This window comes from Neopsephotus bourkii, unplaced genomic scaffold (genome assembly GCF_033783945.1).
Source record: "Neopsephotus bourkii isolate Nb327-2 ecotype Australia unplaced genomic scaffold, CSIRO-AGI_Nbou_v1 NB_1433, whole genome shotgun sequence".
NCBI classification, from domain to species: Eukaryota; Metazoa; Chordata; class Aves; order Psittaciformes; family Psittacidae; genus Neopsephotus; species Neopsephotus bourkii.
Genome location: NW_026901910.1, coordinates 269568 through 286702, shown reverse-complemented (window position 1 = coordinate 286702; position 17135 = coordinate 269568). Strand labels below are relative to the sequence as shown.

The following is a 17135-nucleotide window of genomic DNA, read 5'->3' as shown; positions in this document are numbered from 1 at the left end:
CTCTGCTCTGACCAAGCACAGGTTTCTTGTCAACAGCACAGGAGGAGGGAGACCCAGAGACACGCAGGGGTGGGGATTTATCCCAGCACACTGGACACGTGTTCCCCAGGACTCATTCCTAGCACCAAACTCATTGTAATGAGCAGAGCTCTCAGAAGGGGGATCGTCAGCATGGTCCCACCCTGCTGTCTGTGTGCAGCTCCCTGTTGTTCAGGAACAAACGGCTCCCAAGGGATAATCCTGCATCCTTCTGGTGGTTTTACATGAGGCAGAAGTGCCATTAGCTGCAGGGACTGTCGAGGCCCCAACAGCTGGGCCTGTGGCAGGCCCTGAGATGCTGCAGAGCTGCTGCTGCTTTCTCTGCTTTGTCCCCCATTGCAGTGATGGAGAGCAGAGGGAGGAGACCTCCATCCTGCTTCTCAGGGCTTTGGCTGCAGCAGGTGAGAATGGGATGCTTTGCTCACCCCTCCCAGCCAGCAGCCCTTTCATTTCCAGACAGTGTTTGCAATGCTGTGTGTCATTGCAATACGCAGGTGGTAGGATGTGGTTTGGGGAGAGAATCTGGTTCTTCTGACCCTCCCAAGATAATGGCTTTGCCCTGTTCTCTCTGGTGCTGCAGGAAGTGAAATGTTCACATACCCGAAGCTTGCTTTAAAACAAAGCAGCAAAGGCTTCCCAGGAGCACAGGTGAGTGCCTGGCAAGTCACAATGCTTGGGTTGAGCTGGAGCCATGGGGTGCGCTGCGCTTTGCACAGCACGCTCCCATCCCTTGTTCTTCCTCCCTCGATCCCTTGCTCTTCCTCAGGAAGGGCTGAGCACCCACCTCTCCCCCCTTGGCTCTCGGGCCAGCCGCAAGCCCGGGCAGTGTGAGAATCACCGAGGGGTGATCCCCTCCTCTGGCTCCTTCCTCTCCTCTCAATGAGCAAAGTGCGGGTTTCGAAAGGGACCTGGTGTAGGAGAGAGGACTTTGCTTCCCGCAGGAATGCCGGTGTCGGTCGGGGGCTTCCTTTGGAGCAGTCACGCGCCCGTGGCGCTGAGCTGCAGGGATTAAACCAGTGGTGAACTGAGGTTTTAACCAGTGCTGTAGCAGGGGGCTGGCCTCTGTCGGGATGCCGGGTGTTAGTCCAGGCTGATGGTCCAGGCTGCTGGTCCCCCAGGGGTGTGCAAGCAGGCTTTAGTTTTACAGCTGGGTCAGGAAAAGGTGGAAGAAGCAGTTAAGGAGAGCCACCAAACACCCTCTCACCTCTTTGCACAGGTAGTGGTTGCAGCTGAGGAGCTTCCTGCAGAGGGTCTGTGGCACACTGAGAACTTTATGTCTTAGCCCCGAGAAGACGAGGCTACTGCAGGGGATGCAGCCACTGGTGTCCTGCTCTGCAGCAGGAGCCATCTCTGGTACCACCTCATCTCTTGTTTTCCCTCTCCCCTTGTTTTCCACCCTTCCCTCTTCAACGCCCACCCCCAAGTCTTTTCTGGACAGACCGAACAGCACTGCCCCTTGCAGCTCCCATCCTCCATCCACACTCGTGCTGCATCTCATGCAAGAGGCAGCTGTACGCTCAGAGCACAGAAACACGCTGCTGGCAGCTGTGATAATTTATTGTGGGTACATCACAGTGATAGGGACACACACGGAGTGAGAAGCTACTCCGGAGCGTCGCCATTGACCGCAATGGACTTGGCAATGGGGGTCTAGCAAGGGATGCTGCTGCTGCCTCAGCCACAGGTGCCTCTGCTCCGGTGTCGCTGCTGCTGCTCTGCCCCTGCCTTGCTGCCCGCTCGAAGCCCTTGCTCCTTTGGAAAGGAAGCGCGAAGCAGGCGCACAGAGGGAGGGGAAGCCCGGCCGCAGCAGTGAGCGCATCACCTCCAGAGCCAGCCGGAGCCCCTAGATGACCAGGTCTGCGGGCTTGGGGAGCGGGTGGTGGCCCGCGGCGGGGGGCTGGCGGCAGGCGGGGACCGGCGGCGTCGAGGCCCTCGTGGTGCGGGCGCTGCAGGCGAGGAGGAGCCCGCCGGCGGCGAGGAAGGCTCCGGCGAACCAGCCCAGGAACGTGGCCTCCCCGAACTCCCAGCGGGGCACGATGTCGGGGACGGTGCTGTCCCAGAAGTCGAGGACGGTGTTGTAGGCGACCCAGGACACCGGAGCCAGCGTGGCCATCCCGGCCGTGCCGAACGTCGCTCCCCCGGCGAGCAGGAGCCGCCGCTTCAGCCGGGGCTTGTCTTCGCAGGGGGTCCATGCCTCCAGCCCCGGCGCGGCCAGGAGGGCCCCCAGCAGCCCCAGCCCGTTGGAGAGGCACATCAGGAGGCGGGAGACGCGCAGCTCGGGGGGCAGCGCCAGGAAGGAGCCGTGGGCCCGGCACTCGACCACCCCCTCCTCGCGGGCGATGCAGACCTGCCAGAGCCCCATGGTCCACACCTCCAGCTCGTTCAGGTCCAGGTTGAGGCTCTTCCAGAGCGGCACGAAGGTGGTGACACAGGACGAGACCCACCCGAGCAGCGCCAGCAGCATCCCCCCCGCCTGCGCCTTCGCCCGCCAGCTCCCGGCCATGCCCACGCCGGCCGCCGAGTGCGCGCCGGGCCGGGCCAAGCCGCCCTGAGCGGCGGCCGCGGGCATTAACGCTGGCGGAGCAGCGCCGGCCGCGCCTGCAGCCCGGGGCGGCCGATCCAAGCCCGCTCCTCCGCCGCCGGGGTGTGGCCACCGTCATCTTCCAGCCGCCCTCGGCTTCCCCGCGCTCCGCAGCCAAGCCGGGCTCGTCCCTCCGTGCTGCGGCCCCGCTGCCGCGCCGGGCCGGGAGCGTTCAGCCGAGGCCACCCGGAGCCCTGGCAGGGACGGAGCCTCCCGGCAGCGCAGCTCCAGCCGTGGTGGGGCCGGGAGGGGACCCCGAGGGGGGATGCGGGCAGCAGGGAGCCGGCGTCAGGCTCCTCGCAGAGGCACCGACCCGCACGCACGCGTTAAATTAATCAGAAAAGGAGCCTTGAGAGCTGCGCTGAGGACGCAGGGAGGGGGAGGCTTTGCCCGCTGCTCACAGATGGGCACCGATGGCCCAGCCCTGCACCCTGACCCTCACCAGGGACAGGGCTCCTGGTGCCTGACGTCGGGGAATGCTGCCCTGCGAGAAGGTGCCCGAAACATGGATGGGGAAAGGATGGGCAGCACCGCCAGGAAAATCCCAGCTTCAGCTCCCACCCGCCCCCTCCATGTCCCTCCCTGGGGTCCCGCGGCAGATTCATCTTCCCCGGGAGATTAGTGACTAATCTCTCCATCATCTGCCGTCTTTCTTATCAACGGGATACCGAGGCCCAGCCTGGAAATTACCAAGTCCTGCTGGTGCCAGGGTCCAGCCCCGGGGAGCACTGGGACGGGACTTCTAAAGGGGCTCCCAGAAGGAGGGGGTGAGGAAGCACGGACCGCTCAGGAGAGGGGGGATGTTTTCCAGCCCTTGCTGACCATCCCATCCCCAAGAGCGGAAGGGAAGCATCATCCTGAGAGCAGGGAAATCCACTGGGAAACCCCTCCTGCTCCTTCCGCCTGGCTTTGGGGCGCCTGCTCCTTCTGATTAAATCATCTCAAGGTAATTGTGCCTGTCGTTGAGACAGATTAACAGGCCACCTTCTGCTGCTGGAGCGGGATTGGCGGCTGCCACCGAGCTCCCAGTGCTTCCCTCCCACTGGCCACGGCGGAGGATTCCCATCCGCAACCGGTGGGAAGATGCCCGGTGGCTGCCAGGGCAGAGCGGGAGCCACCACCCGAGATCAGCGCCTGCCGGCGCGGCGGCCGCTCCGCATGGACACGAGGTGGGTGCCCCTCGCCCAGGGGTCTGCGCAGGGCTGGGGGCAGGAGGTGGATCGGAGGCTGACGTCCTCCATCGCCGCGACGAGGACGCTGGGCCTGCTGCTTGGCAGAGGCGAGGCGAGGGGATGCTGGGAGGAGGCAGCGTGTCCGTGCGGCTCATCCCTGCGGCTCGCTGCTCTCCAAGATGTGTGCCAGGAACGTGACCTCCCATTGCAGCCCCTGCGGGGACCGGGCTGGACCCAGCCTGCCCCAGGGAGCGCAGCAGTGGGGTCTGTGTGTCCATCATGGGCTGCCCTTCCTCCTGCCCCAGGGCCGCCTGTCTCTGCCTGCAGCTCAGCAGAGAGCTGGCAAGTACAGGCAGGGCCCAGGGCGTGCATGGAGCTCGGCTGCGGGTGCTCTCCCAGTCCTTGCCCACCGCCGGGGCTGCTCCCCGCGGAGGCGGGCGCCTCCTTGCCGGTCTCTGCAATGCAATTACAGCCCCTAATGGGCTTAGCCATCTGCTGCCAGTCCGTGGCCACCTCGGCACTGCTCCATGGCTGGCACATGCACTGCCGGGCAAGGGCAGCCACAGCAGACCCTGCCCCTTGGAGAGGCACCCTCCATGTCCACAGTAACCCTCTGCTTTCTGTGCTCCATAGCAGGACCCTGTGCCCAGCCCGGGGCTGAGCCCCGGCCCCGGCCCCGCCATGGTGCTCCCCTGCACCCACAACAGCATTGGCAGCGGCCGGCCGGCACTCGAGGAGCCCCGCGGCCGCAGCAACTCCATCCCCGCGGCGCAGACCCCCACGGCCAAGCACATGCTGGCCTACCTGCCGCGGCCGCCCACCGACACCAGCCGCTACGGCACCTTCCCCCAGAAGGTACGGACCGGATTGCACCGGGGCTCTGGGGCATCCTCTGGGCAGGATGCCACCGCGGTGCTGCCCAAAGTCATTGCTCACCAATGGGCTCCTTTCCCCCCTTGCAGCCCGATCCCCCGGCTGCCCCCAGTGCTGTAGCAGAGGACAGCCGCCCGCAAGCCGCCGCCACTGCCAAGAGAAGCGTCCTGATGCCAAACTACCCATCCCCCCCCCGCCACAGCAGCATCACCCCCAGTGAGCCGTTCCTGCTGCGGAGCCACGGCAGCGTGGCCGCCCCACACCATCCCGGTGACCTGCCCTGGTGCCCGCCGGCCGCCGTGCAGGAGAGCGGTGCCCGCTGGTGCCCGCTGCACGCCCTGAGCGTGGCCAACATCCCCAGCTCGGTGCGCGGCAGGACCCCTGCCCGCAGCAGCGCCGCCACCGCCGTGCCCACCGCCGAGGGGCTGCAGGGCCGGCGCCGCAGGCTGCTGGAGGAGGATGGCCCCGTGCTCCAGGCTGGCAAGCGGCAGCGGCAGCGCTATGTGACGAAGGTGGGCAAGTGCCAGGTGAACCTGGGCAACATCCAGGAGAAGAAGCGGTTCCTCTCGGACATCTTCACCACCATTGTGGACCTCAAGTACCGCTGGTTCCTCTTCGTCTTCATGATGTGCTACATCGTCACCTGGGTGGTGTTTGGCACCATCTACTTCTTTGACGCCTGGGTACGGGGCGATGTCGGGCACCGGGGTGATCCCGAGTGGCCGGCGTGCATTGAGAACATCGACGGCTTCGTGTCCGCCTTGCTCTTCTCGGTGGAAAGCCAGCGCACCATCGGCTACGGCTCCCGGATGGTGACGGCCAACTGTGCCGAGGGCGTCATCCTGCTGATGGCACAGTCCATCGTGGGCTCCATGATCGACGCCCTCATGGTGGGCTGCATGTTTGTCAAGATCTCCCGGCCCAAGAAGCGCGCCCAGACCCTCATCTTCAGCAAGAACTGCGTCATCTCCCGGCGGGACGAGCAGCTCTGCCTCATGTTCCGTGTGGGGGACCTGCGGGACAGCCACATGGTGGACGCCAAGATCCGGGCCAAGCTCATCAAGTCCCGGCAGACGGCCGAGGGCGAGTTCATCCCCCTGGAGCAGTCGGAGCTGAACCTGGGCTACGACACGGGCGAGGACCGCCTGTTCCTGGTGGAGCCGCAGATCATCTGCCACGTCATCAACCACCGCAGCCCCTTCTGGGACATGTCGGCCGAGTCGCTGCGCCGGGAGCAGTTCGAGATCATCATCATCCTCGAGGGCATTGTGGAAGCCACAGGTGGGTCTGTGGGGTTGGGGAGGGAACCTGGGCTTGGGGTTGGCATCCCCCTGGCAATGGGTGACCAGGGCTGGAGACCCCTCGTGGGGCAGCGGGTGGCTCGTTGGGGTACCCTGGCACTGAGGTGCTGCCTCACCCCAGGGATGACATGCCAAGCCCGCACCTCGTACACGGAGGATGAGATCCTCTGGGGGTACCGCTTCGAGCCCTGCATGTCCCTGGAGAAAGGCGCCTTCCGGGTGGACTACAGCCGCTTCGAGATGACCTTCGAGGTGCAGACGCCGGTGGCCAGCGCCAAGGAGCTGCACGAGCTGAAGGAGCTGGAGCAGCAGGAGCACTCCACGCTCAGCCTCTACTGGGACCATCTCCTGCAGCCCTGCGCCCTGCCGGGGCCCGCGGACGACGCTCTGCCAGGGCTGAGCAACCCCGGGAGCCGGGACGAGCTGCTCGAGAAGGGGGGCAGTGCCTGAGCCGTGCCCGGTGGGAGCCCAGCACCGACAGTGCCATAGCCCACCCTCGCCCCCGGGGCACAAAGCAGGACAGCGGGTGATGGACGGGTGATGGGCGGGTGATGGACGGGTGATGGATGGGTGATGGACGGGTGATGGACGGGTGATGGACGGGTGATGGACGGGTGATGGACTTCTCTGCATTAAACCCTGCCCACCAATAAATGAGCTCTGTGTGTGTACTGTGTTGGTGGGGGCTGTTCACACCCGCAGTGGGTGTGAGGCAGGAGGGCAGGGTGGCCAGAGCCCAAACACCCCATCCCATGCACAGGATGAGACCCCACGCAGGGCTCCAGAACCCCATCATCGCCCCATGGACCCAGACATTGTCCCACAGCACCCCCTCCCACGGTACCCTCCAGGCCCTCACTCCCATCATGGAACTGTCACAGCTGGGGGGGGGCGAGGCTGGGGCACAGCCTGATGGGCTGAAATCAGTGGGGTTCATCAGTTAATGGGGTGGGCCTATGCAACCTTCATGGGGTCCAGCACCTGCAGGGTCCTGTGCTTGGTTCAGGGCAATCCCCAGCACAGACACAGACTGGGGCTCTGCTCTGCTGAGAGAGCATCCATACACATCCCCCCCACCCCAGTCCTGCATCCAGCTTTGGGGGCAGCAACCTCAGAGCAGCTCCAGTGCCCAAAGGGGCTGCAGGAAACCTGGGGAGGGGCTTGGGACAAGGGCCTGTAGGGACAGGCTGAGGGGAATGTCTTGAACCTGCCCGAGGGGAGACTGAGCTGAGCTCTTAGGCAGAAGCTCTTGCCTGTGAGGGTGCTGCAGCGCTGGCACAGGGTGCCCAGAGAAGCTGTGGCTGCCCCATCCCTGGCAGTGCTCAAGGCCAGGTTGGACACAGGGGCTTGGAGCAAGCTGCTCCAGTGGAAGGGGTCCCTGCCCGTGGCAGGGGTTGGAGCTGGAGGAGCTTTAAGGTCCCTTCAACCCAAACCAGTCTGTGCTGAACCAGTGCAGCGAAGCTGGTGCATGGGCACCTTGGGCACACACACACACACACACACACACACACACACACACACACGTTGCGACTCAATCTCAAACCCACACCCTTTCAAACAGTAAAGCCTATACCTAAAGACCATGGTGTCTTTTTTACCACCTTTATGCACTGCAAACAGGGGATCAGAGAACCAAAGCACCACTATGCATATTGATGACGTCTAAAGGCTTAATTTGCGTGTTAACTAGACATCGTTAACATGACAATGACCCTGCCTGCACCAATAGCCGGTGCGATCTCTGTTCCTGCGCAGATGTTCGCCTCCCGGAGCCCCACGCACCCTCCGTTACCGGACGAGCCGCTCAAGGCTCGCCCGCGCGGGTCCGTGTCCCCCCGCTCCGTGTCATCGGCCCTCCAGGCCGCCAGGGGGCACTGCCTCCCGCCGCGACTGTCCGTGCGCCACCCCGGCCGCTCCTCAATAGCACCACCCCCTCTTCCGGCGCATGGTGGTGACGTCATTGTAGTGCGACGCGGTGACGCGCAGTGCTGTCCGGCGGCGGAGGTGAGTAATCGCTCCGGGCCCGGGGCTCCGGCCCCGGCCCCCCGGCTCCCCGGCCCCGGCCCCCCGGCTCCCCGGCCCCGGCCTCGGCCTGGCGGAGGTTTCGCGGCAGTGCTTGGTTCCCGGCCTCGCTGCCGGGGCCCCCTCGCGCTGCCAGCGGCTCTCCCCGCAGCCCGGCCCCCCCGCATGGCGCGGCGCTGACGGGAGATGACCGACCAGGAGAACAACAACAGCATCTCCAGCAACCCCTTCGCCGCCCTCTTCGGCTCCGTCGCCGCCGCGAAGCACTTCGCCGCCGTCCAGAAGCAGCAGCAGCTGCGGCAGCTGACAGGTCCGGGGCGCGGGGCCGGCGGCGGGGGGCGCTGTGCCCACCGGAGCGCTGAGCGCCTTCCTTGTCCCGCTGCTTGCAGGCGATGAGACCTCGGTCAGCCAGGATGACTCCGACAACAGCGTCTCCGAGAGCCTGGACGACTGCGACTACTCGGTGGCCGAGATCAGCCGCTCGTTCCGCTCGCAGCGGGAGCTGTGCGAGCAGCTCAACATCAACCACATGATCCAGAGGATCTTCCTCATCACCCTCGACAACAGTGAGTGCTGGAGCCGTTCCCCAGCACCAGAGGGGTGGCTCCGAGCCGGGGAGCTCCACTGTGAAGGGCAGAGAGGGGGGAGCTGTGAGGGGAGCATCACTTTGCCTTCAGGTTCTGCTGCCCCCCTGCACAGTCTGTGTCCCTCTGGGTGAAACGGGTCCCTCCGTGTCTGTCTCAGGTGACCCCAGCATGAAGAGCGGGAATGGGATCCCAGCGCGCTGCGTCTACCTGGAAGAAATGGCTGCGGACCTGGACGCCCAGGACTGGCTGGACATGGACAACGTGGAGCAGGTAGGGCTGCCTGCTGCAGGCTCCAGGTCTTTTACTGCTGTGGCACTAGGAACAGTGTTTGTTTCCTTGTGGCACATCCCAGATGCAGCCTGTCTGCTGCCGCTCTTAAGAGAGTGGAGACTCTGGTGGAGCTTTCAGCTTAGTGCCCTGTTACTTAAGGAGGGATGGAGAGAGCTTTTCCGAGCATAAACAAGGGGGTGCCAGCAGGCTGTTTCCCAGAGGAGTTGTCTCCTTGTCCTCACTTCCCACCCACCTCTGCCCAGGCCCTGTTCGCCCGCCTGCTGCTGCAGGAGCCTGGAAGCCACCTGATTCACATGACGTCCAGCAGCACACAGAACCTCTCTGCTGACCGGGACGCTGGGGAGAGGCAGATCCTGCGCTACCTCTATGCCTGTTTCCAGAGGGCAAGAGAAGAGGTTGGCAGGGGCTTCAGAGGAGGAGGGTGGCTTTGTCACTCGGCGTTCTGTGCTGAGGTGGCTGAGCTGAGGTTTTAGAGGCCAGGAGCAGATGCCAGGGCCCCAGCTCTGTCTCCTTGTGCAGATAACCAAGGTCCCAGAGAACCTGCTGCCCTTTGCCGTGCGCTGCCGGAACCTGACCGTGTCAAATACTCGCACCGTGCTCCTCACCCCGGAGATCTACGTCAACCAGAACGTGTATGAGCAGCTGGTGGACCTGATGCTGGAGGCACTGAGAGGGGCCCGTAAGTCCAGCTGAGTGGAGCAGAGCCTGGGCTGCCCCTGATCCTAAAAGGGAAGGCAGCGTTTAGGCTGCAGCACCTGTAGCACGCTGCAATTCTTGCTTCCCTGCCAGAGTTTGAAGACATGACCGAGTTTCTGGAGGAGGTCATAGAGGCCTTAACGATGGACGAGGAGGTGCGGACGTTCGGGGAGGTGATGGTTCCCGTGTTTGACATCCTGCTGGGCAGAATCAAGGACCTGGACCTCTGCCAGATCCTGCTCTACACATACCTCGACGTGCTCCTCTACTTCACCAAGCAGAAGGACATAGCAAAGGTGATTGCCTCAGCCTGGTCAGGAGCTCCCCGCAGCAGCATGTTTGTAGGACATAATCTGGGGAGGTCAAACAGCAGTTCAGTGTAACAACATCCTGCATGTGCTCTTTCACCCCTCTCCTCCCTTCCTTTTGCCTGTCCCAAAGCTGTCAGTTTGTGTTTGTTTTCATTTCACTGGGATTTTACACAGCTGTCAGCATGCCCTGCCATGTCCCCCAGGTTTTTGCAGGCTACATCCAGCCCAAGGATCCCAGCAATGGACAGATGTACCAGAAGACTTTGCTAGGCACCATCTTAAATATCTCCTGCCTGCTGAAGACCCCCGGTGTCGTGGAGAACCATGGCTACTTCCTGAACCCATCCCGATCCAGCCCGCAGGAGATCAAAGTGCAGGAGTCCAACATCCATCAGGTGAGCTGAAGCACAGCAGTGCTTCCCAGTGTGTTTGGGTGGCCTCTTGGTGCCTGAGAGTTAAAGATGTGGTATCGGGGCTTGAGTTCCACCCTGGCTCCTTCATAATCCCTCAAACATGTTCTGTTCCTGCAACAGTTTATGGCCCAGTTCCATGAGAAGATCTACCAGATGCTGAAGAACCTCTTGCAGCTGTCCCCAGAGACAAAGCACAGGATCCTCTCCTGGCTGGGAAACTGCCTCCATGCCAATGCGGGACGCACCAAGATCTGGGCAAACCAGATGCCAGAGATCTTCTTCCAGATGTACGCCTCGGATGCCTTCTTCCTCAACCTGGGAGCTGCCCTCCTGAAGCTGTGCCAGCCCTTCTGCAAACCCAAATCTGCCAGGCTGCTGACCTTCAACCCTACCTACTGTGCCCTGAAGGAGCTGAACGAAGAGGAGAGGAGGAGTAAGAACGTACACATGAAAGGTGTGCCCAGACCCTGGGGGAGCAAGGGAAAGGCAAGGGGAATCTCCTCGGGTCCCTGCTGCTCCCAGTAGTGCCCTCCCCTTGTGTGTGGGTAAAGGGAGAAGACTGGGGAGGAGCAAGGGGAGAACTGAGCACAAAGAACAGGCTGCCCGGCATCACCAGCTGTTCTGTGTCTTCAGCAGGGGCCCTCTTGAGCTCTTGACACAGGGACACTTTTCATTCCAGGTCTGGAAAAGGAAACGTGTTTGATACCCGCTGTGAGTGAGCAGGAGCCTGAGTTTGCCAACAGCTACAACCTGGTAACAGAAAACCTAGTCCTCACACAGTACACCCTTCACTTGGGGTTTCACAGGTGAGTGCTTGCAGATACCCCCAGGGCTGTTCCCACCCCTGTGCTAAGCTATCAGTGAATGCTCAGAATGCAGAGCTGGCAGCTTGAACTGCTGAGTACCAAGCGCTGAAGTTTTGGCCTCAGGCTAACTGAATTTGGAAGGACTTCCATTTGCTGGTGCTCACAGGCACTGACAGTCCATCAGGTGCCACACTGCTTATAGAAACCTGACAGCCAAATGCTGGGTGCTGTGGGTCACTTGCCTCCCCCTCTCCTTGGGGAACAGGCTGCAGGCATCTCACTTCTCCCCTAGAAAGCCTCTGCATCAGGGCTCCTGCCCCTGCGAGCTGCCCAAACCAGACTGCATGGGAAGCACAGACAGGCTCCTGTTGTCCACTTCCAGGAAAGGGTTTCTCTGGACGCTGTAGCACACTCTTTTCTTTCAGCTTCCCTCTGCAAGTGGTTGCCTGGATACACTGAGGTCACCTCTGGTCCCAGCACTGTCCCCTTCTGGTTGATTCTCTAAATATAGAACTCAGTGGAAAAGTTCCACAAGTGGCTTGTTGCTGGGAAACTGCCCGTGTCACTCTGCATGGTGCTGGATCCCTGACCGTGGCACCACAGCGGGGTTGTCCAGACCACTCCACAGACCAGTGCAGTTCCTCAGCAGGCTCTGGGATCCCCCAAGCCCCTGCTTGCCTTTCCCTAAAGGCTTCCTATTGCTGGTGTCCCAAAGAGGTTATCCCCAGGAAAGGGTTTGAGTGTGACTGCAGAGCAGGATAAAGCCCACGCTGTTCTCGGGCAGTCTGCAATCTTCTCTTACCTCCTCGCCTTGTTTTCGGGTAGGTTGCATGACCAGATGGTAAAGATAAACCAAAGCCTTCACCGCCTGCAAGTAGCGTGGCGAGAAGCTCAGCAGAGCTCCAGCCCTGCTGCCGACAGCCTCAGGGAGCAGTTTGAGCGGCTCATGACCATCTATCTGTCCACCAAGACGGCTGTGACGGAGCCGCAGATGCTGCAGAACTGCCTGAACCTGCAGGTGTCCATGGCAGTTCTGCTGGTGCAGTTGGCCATGGGGAACCGCGGGACGGAGCCGCTGGAGCTCACCTTCCCTCTGCCCGTGGTGCAGGACAGCGCCTTGGCCTATGTACCAGGTGAGAGCCTCGTGCTGTGCTGCTCACCCTGCACAGGGCCTGGGTGTGCATGTGCAGGCCTGGTTCCTGAGGACTGAGGTGCTTAATGGACATTCTGCCCTTGGAAAGAAGGTGCTGGGATGTGTAGGGAATGTTGGCTGCAACTTGTCAGAAGCTCTGCAGGCAGCTGGGATCTCCGAGGGCACTTACAGGCTGTGATCGTGGTGCCATCCAGATGAGCACTGGGAGAGCTGACCCTAGCAGGGCAGGGTGCTGCAAACTTCCTCTAAACACCATCTCAATTTACTGTTCTCTCTGTGTGCAAGGGCCTCCTTGTGTCCTCTGTTGTCTCGAGATGCGTGTAACTGTGTACGATGGGCAGACAGTTGCTGGCTCCTGAGATGGAGTGAATCTCACGTGGATCAGGCTGGGCTTCCCTCATGTCTGGGGTGTTCTGATACAGTCAGTTAGCTCCCAAAGCTTTAATCTGAATGGGGTTGATGGGAGGTTGAGAAGGGGTGAGAAGAGCTGCCCCTCACGAGGAGCTCATGCACAGTCTCTGTTTGCAGAATTCTTCGCTGATAATCTGGGTGACTTCTTCATTTTCCTGCGGCGTTTTGCTGATGACATCTTGGAGACGTCCGCGGATTCCCTGGAGCACATCCTTCACTTTGTCACTGTGTTCATGGGTGATGTGGAGAGGTACGTACAGCTGCGTGCGAGCCCTGTGTGCCTGCAAAGCTCCCAAGGGGGACTAGGAGGGGAGGCTGCAGGAGAGGCACTGGGGCTTGGTTCAGGCAGCCATGAGTGGGTTTATCCCTTTGGAAAAGCTCAGTCGTGCCTGTAGGAGGTACGGGGGATGCGGCCCTGCCTGAAGGAGCCAGGTGTCACACGAGGTGTAGATGGAATTCAGTGTCTGAATATTGTTTGGTCATATTCCACGGGAGCCCCATCAGCTCTTTGGTCCTTGTTAGAGGAAGGCACTGGGATTGATCTGTTTGGAGTATCTCTGTGGAGGCTCCTGAGCAGGACTGAGCAGTGGTATCGATCCTCCCGCTACGACACCGCCGCACACACTGCATTTCTGCCCTCCTTTGTTTATTGTCCTGTGTAAACACAGCAGGGTCCCGGAGGCTTCACTTGGTTGGCAGCTCCTGCTCCTCCCGCTGCCCCTTCCTGCCTTGGGCGGTAGGTTTGGCTTCTGCTCCATGTGTGTGGCAGACAAGAACTGTACCCTCAGCTCAGTGATTTGCACTGGGCAGGAGGTGAAGTGCTTTGGATTTGCAGAATAAACGAGGAGTTTGCTAAGGAGCAAACAAGTCTGTGTGGGCTGTGAGCTGTTCCCACTGCCAGAAAGCTGCTGTGGGAGGGATGGAAGCAGCAGCTTTGCCATTCCCACACCCTCTGTCCTCCCTGCCTGGTTTAACTGTGGTATTGAGCGCATGCCTTTGCCTGTGGCTCTGGTATTGAGAGTAAGCTCTGGACACCAGCATTAGCTTTACAGACAGTCCACAGCAGGGTGGCACTCCTGCAGGGATGGGTACAGCTCCTGATTGCACACCCTCCTGATGTGCTGCATTTGCTCTGTTCCTCTGGCAGGATGAAGAACCCCCACCTGCGAGCCAAGCTGGCAGAAGTGCTGGAAGCTGTGATGCCTCACCTGGACCAGGCGCAGAGCCCACTCGTCTCGAGCGTGTTCCACCGCAAGCGCGTCTTCTGCTCGTACCAGAACGCTGCCCGCTTGGCCGAGGCGCTCATCAGAGTCTTTGTGGATATCGAGTTTACAGGTGAGCACCAGAGGGAAGAGCTCTTCCCTCTGCAGCAGCTGCAGGGGGAGCGTCCCCAGGGTTTGAAATGGATCTGTCCTGGCTTTAAGCTGCTGGGCTGCGTCAGGCCTGCGGCACTGCAGCCCAACGTTGGGATTCCCAAACTTCTGGCTTGTGCAGAGCTGTGCACACGGAGAGGATAACCTCCGGGGCTCAAGCTTTGCAGCTTTGCAATGCTGTAGCATTGGGTTCTTGCCTGTCCCCTTCTAGAGTGGGGTTAGTTGTGCTGTGCCTGTGCCCAGTGCTGTGTGGAAAGACATTTCTTTACCTGTGCATAGGTGATCCGCACCAGTTCGAGCAGAAGTTTAACTACCGCCGCCCCATGTACCCCATCCTGAAGTACATGTGGGGCACAGATTCCTATCGGCAGAGCATAAAGGTGAGGCAGGAGGGCATTGGGAAATGCGTGCGTGCAGCTCCGTAGGGAGTGTGCCGGCCTGGGTTCTCCCATAGCGCTCAACACGTGCTCCTTCCTTCCAGGCTCTGGCTGATTATGCCTCAGAGAACCTGGAGGCAATGAACCCCCCTCTCTTCTTGCGCTTCCTCAACTTGCTCATGAACGATGCCATTTTCCTGCTGGATGAAGCCATACAGGTAGGGCTGAGCATCCTGAAGAGGGGCTCAGGGGCTTTATCAGATCCAGCATGAAGCATGCCTGGGGAGTCGCAAGGAAGTTTCCCTGCTGCTCATCCGGATGCAGACAGGCTTTGAACAACCTCTGGGGGTTTTGAATATCAAATCCCCTTGGACACGCTGCAGGTGTGATCCTGACAAAGGCCCCTTGCCTCCAGGGTATTCTCCTTTGGGTTTATGAGGTGTTCCCATGGTGCTGGCCCAGTGCGGGACAGGGCTGGCTTTGCCACCACTGCCCGTTTGCCAGCCTGTTCTCCCAGCTGCTTCCCTGCCCTGTCTTTGCAGTACCTCAGTAAGATCAAAGTTCAGCAGATCGAGAAGGACCGTGGCGAGTGGGACAGCCTGTCCCCGGAGGCTCGCCGTGAGAAGGAGTCCAGCCTGCAGATGTTTGGTCAGCTGGCACGCTTCCACAACATCATGTCCAACGAAACCATAGGCACACTGGCCTTCCTCACCTCCGGTAGGGAGAGCAAAAACCCCTGCTGGGAGCTGGGGCCCGGGTGGCTCTGGAGCTCAGGGAACCGCTGCTTTCTGTTCCAGAAATCAAGTCCCTGTTTGTGCACCCATTCCTCGCGGAGCGCATCATCTCCATGCTCAACTACTTCCTGCAGCACCTGGTTGGGCCGAAAATGGGAGCTTTGAAAGTGAAGGATTTCAGTGAGTTTGACTTCAAGCCACAGCAGCTTGTGTCTGACATCTGTACCATCTACCTGAACCTTGGGTATGTGATGGGAGAGCTGGTCCATGGGGTGGCAGGAGACATTCTGGGGACACTGTGGCTAGCAGAGGCCCTTGGTGGGCCTTTTGGCAGCATGCTGTTCTCTTCTGTAACAATCTTAACGTCAGTGACCCCAGGGAGTCAGATGCAGCCCAGGTGGAAGGGCTGGAAGCTAAACACTATCGTGGTTACATTCATACCGTGGGTCACTCTGGAGAGGACCTGGCGGAAGCACTTCATTGCAGTCAGGCTTTTCTCTAGCTTTGAGTTCTCTGCTGGGGTAGTGCTGCTGCCTTGGGGGCTGCATTTTGCAGCCTGATACACGTGGATTCTTAAACCTTTGCTCTCTTCCCACCTGCGGCCCAGGGATGAGGAAAACTTCTGTGCCACAGTGCCCAAGGACGGCCGCTCCTACTCGCCAACGCTCTTTGCCCAGACCGTCCGGGTTCTGAAGAAGATCAACAAGCCCGGGAACATGATCGTGTCCTTCAGCAACCTGGCCGAGAGGATCAAGGTGGGAACCCCACTGAATTTAGGCACACTGAAAAGGAGGGACTGGCTCCTGATGTGGTTGTTCTGCCTGTGTATCCTTGTGTCTTGCTGTGGGGAAGGATTTCTGGGAACCAGGCTTTGTCTGAGGCTCCCATGGGGCAGCACACACCAGTAAACGCTTTAGCTGTGGGGCAGGAGCAAACCTGGGCCTTAAAGAACCAGGAGCCCCAGCGGCTGAAGGCTCGGCGTGTCCCCCAGTCTCTTGCAGACCGGCAGCAGCAGGAGGAGGAGACGTACGCAGATGCCTGTGACGAGTTCCTGGACCCCATCATGAGCACACTGATGTCTGACCCCGTGATCCTGCCCTCGTCCCGCGTCACCGTGGACCGCTCGACTATAGCCCGGCACCTCCTCAGGTACGCGGCGCTTGTGGAGGCCTGTCTCACTTGTCCCCTGCCTCCTCCTGGCCTCTCCTGCTCCTCCTTTTATTTCTAGCACTGGGACTGTCCAAATGATCCCCTCCGTGCTTTGTCTTTCAGCGATCAGACAGACCCTTTCAACCGGAGCCCCCTCACCATGGACCAGATCAGACCAAACACAGAGCTTAAAGAGAAGATCCAGCGGTGGCTTGCAGAGAGGAAGAAGCAGAAGGAGGAGCTGGATGATACGCTGAACTGAAAACAGGGATCCTGGCCCTAGACCTACAATCACTGACCAGATAAATGCCTCGTGGGGTAGTGGCTGGAGCTCCAGAGCAAGTCGCCACCTTGACTGAGGATGCACTATGTCAGCGTCAATCCTTGGACCTTCCCTTTCCTCCCTTGTTCTGTCTCTTCCTTTCGGGACTTACTGTTTAATACTACGACTTTCCACTGCACTACAGCTTTGAGCCTCTGCCTAGGGAAGAGCACAGCCTCTCTGCGTGTCCTGGGGCCCCGGCCCTCTCCCACTTGTTTTTTCCTAGCGACGCCAAAACCTTCCCCCTGTCCTGTTCCTTCTATGCCCATAGGCTCAGCGTGAAGGTGCTGCTGTCCCCAGGGTCAGACGTGGGGCGGGTGTGCCAACTTGTACATGCTGGTTCATTTCCCTGATGCCTGCTGGGGACAGAGGGGAGCTGGAAATTAAAGGTAGAGATGATATTAGAGCTGGTGCTGGAGTCTGGCAGCGGCGGGGCGGCCCTCGCTGTAGGACAGCCTAGTACGGGGCGGGAGCGGCACCCCCCGGGTCTCGAACTCGTGGCTCCAGAGACGGCGCGCCCCGCC

The 17135-nt window shown here is 60.7% G+C and overlaps 3 protein-coding genes across 4 annotated transcripts; 2 read left to right on the top strand and 1 right to left on the bottom strand.

Moving 5' to 3' along the window:
• Positions 1–1583: 1583 nt before the first annotated feature.
• CLDN25 (claudin 25) lies at positions 1584–2687 on the bottom strand. The gene has a single exon (XM_061368242.1). It carries the CDS (start codon positions 2606–2608, stop codon positions 1883–1885), a length of 726 nt encoding a protein of 241 aa, XP_061224226.1. The 5' UTR covers positions 2609–2687; the 3' UTR covers positions 1584–1882.
• A 332-nt stretch (positions 2688–3019) lies between these two features.
• LOC133220296 (G protein-activated inward rectifier potassium channel 4-like) lies at positions 3020–6504 on the top strand. Of its 2 annotated transcripts, XM_061368240.1 has the most exons (4): positions 3020–3789; positions 4429–4647; positions 4755–5946; positions 6088–6504. In XM_061368240.1, exons 2-4 carry the CDS (start codon positions 4474–4476, stop codon positions 6414–6416), a joined length of 1695 nt encoding a protein of 564 aa, XP_061224224.1. In that variant the 5' UTR covers positions 3020–3789; positions 4429–4473; the 3' UTR covers positions 6417–6504. The 2 variants fall into 2 exon arrangements, with proteins under 2 accessions (XP_061224224.1, XP_061224225.1); XM_061368241.1 differs by lacking the exon at positions 3020–3789 and having other exon boundaries at positions 4210–4647.
• Positions 6505–8121: 1617 nt separating this feature from the next.
• Positions 8122–17015, top strand: UBE4A (ubiquitination factor E4A). The gene is made up of 19 exons (XM_061368238.1): positions 8122–8298; positions 8378–8554; positions 8733–8845; positions 9109–9261; positions 9386–9545; positions 9656–9858; positions 10077–10268; positions 10407–10740; positions 10966–11092; positions 11918–12225; positions 12774–12906; positions 13804–13991; positions 14309–14409; positions 14511–14624; positions 14949–15123; positions 15204–15384; positions 15748–15895; positions 16132–16289; positions 16413–17015. Exons 1-19 carry the CDS (start codon positions 8175–8177, stop codon positions 16549–16551), a joined length of 3228 nt encoding a protein of 1075 aa, XP_061224222.1. The 5' UTR covers positions 8122–8174; the 3' UTR covers positions 16552–17015.
• The last annotated feature ends 120 nt before the right edge of the window (positions 17016–17135 follow it).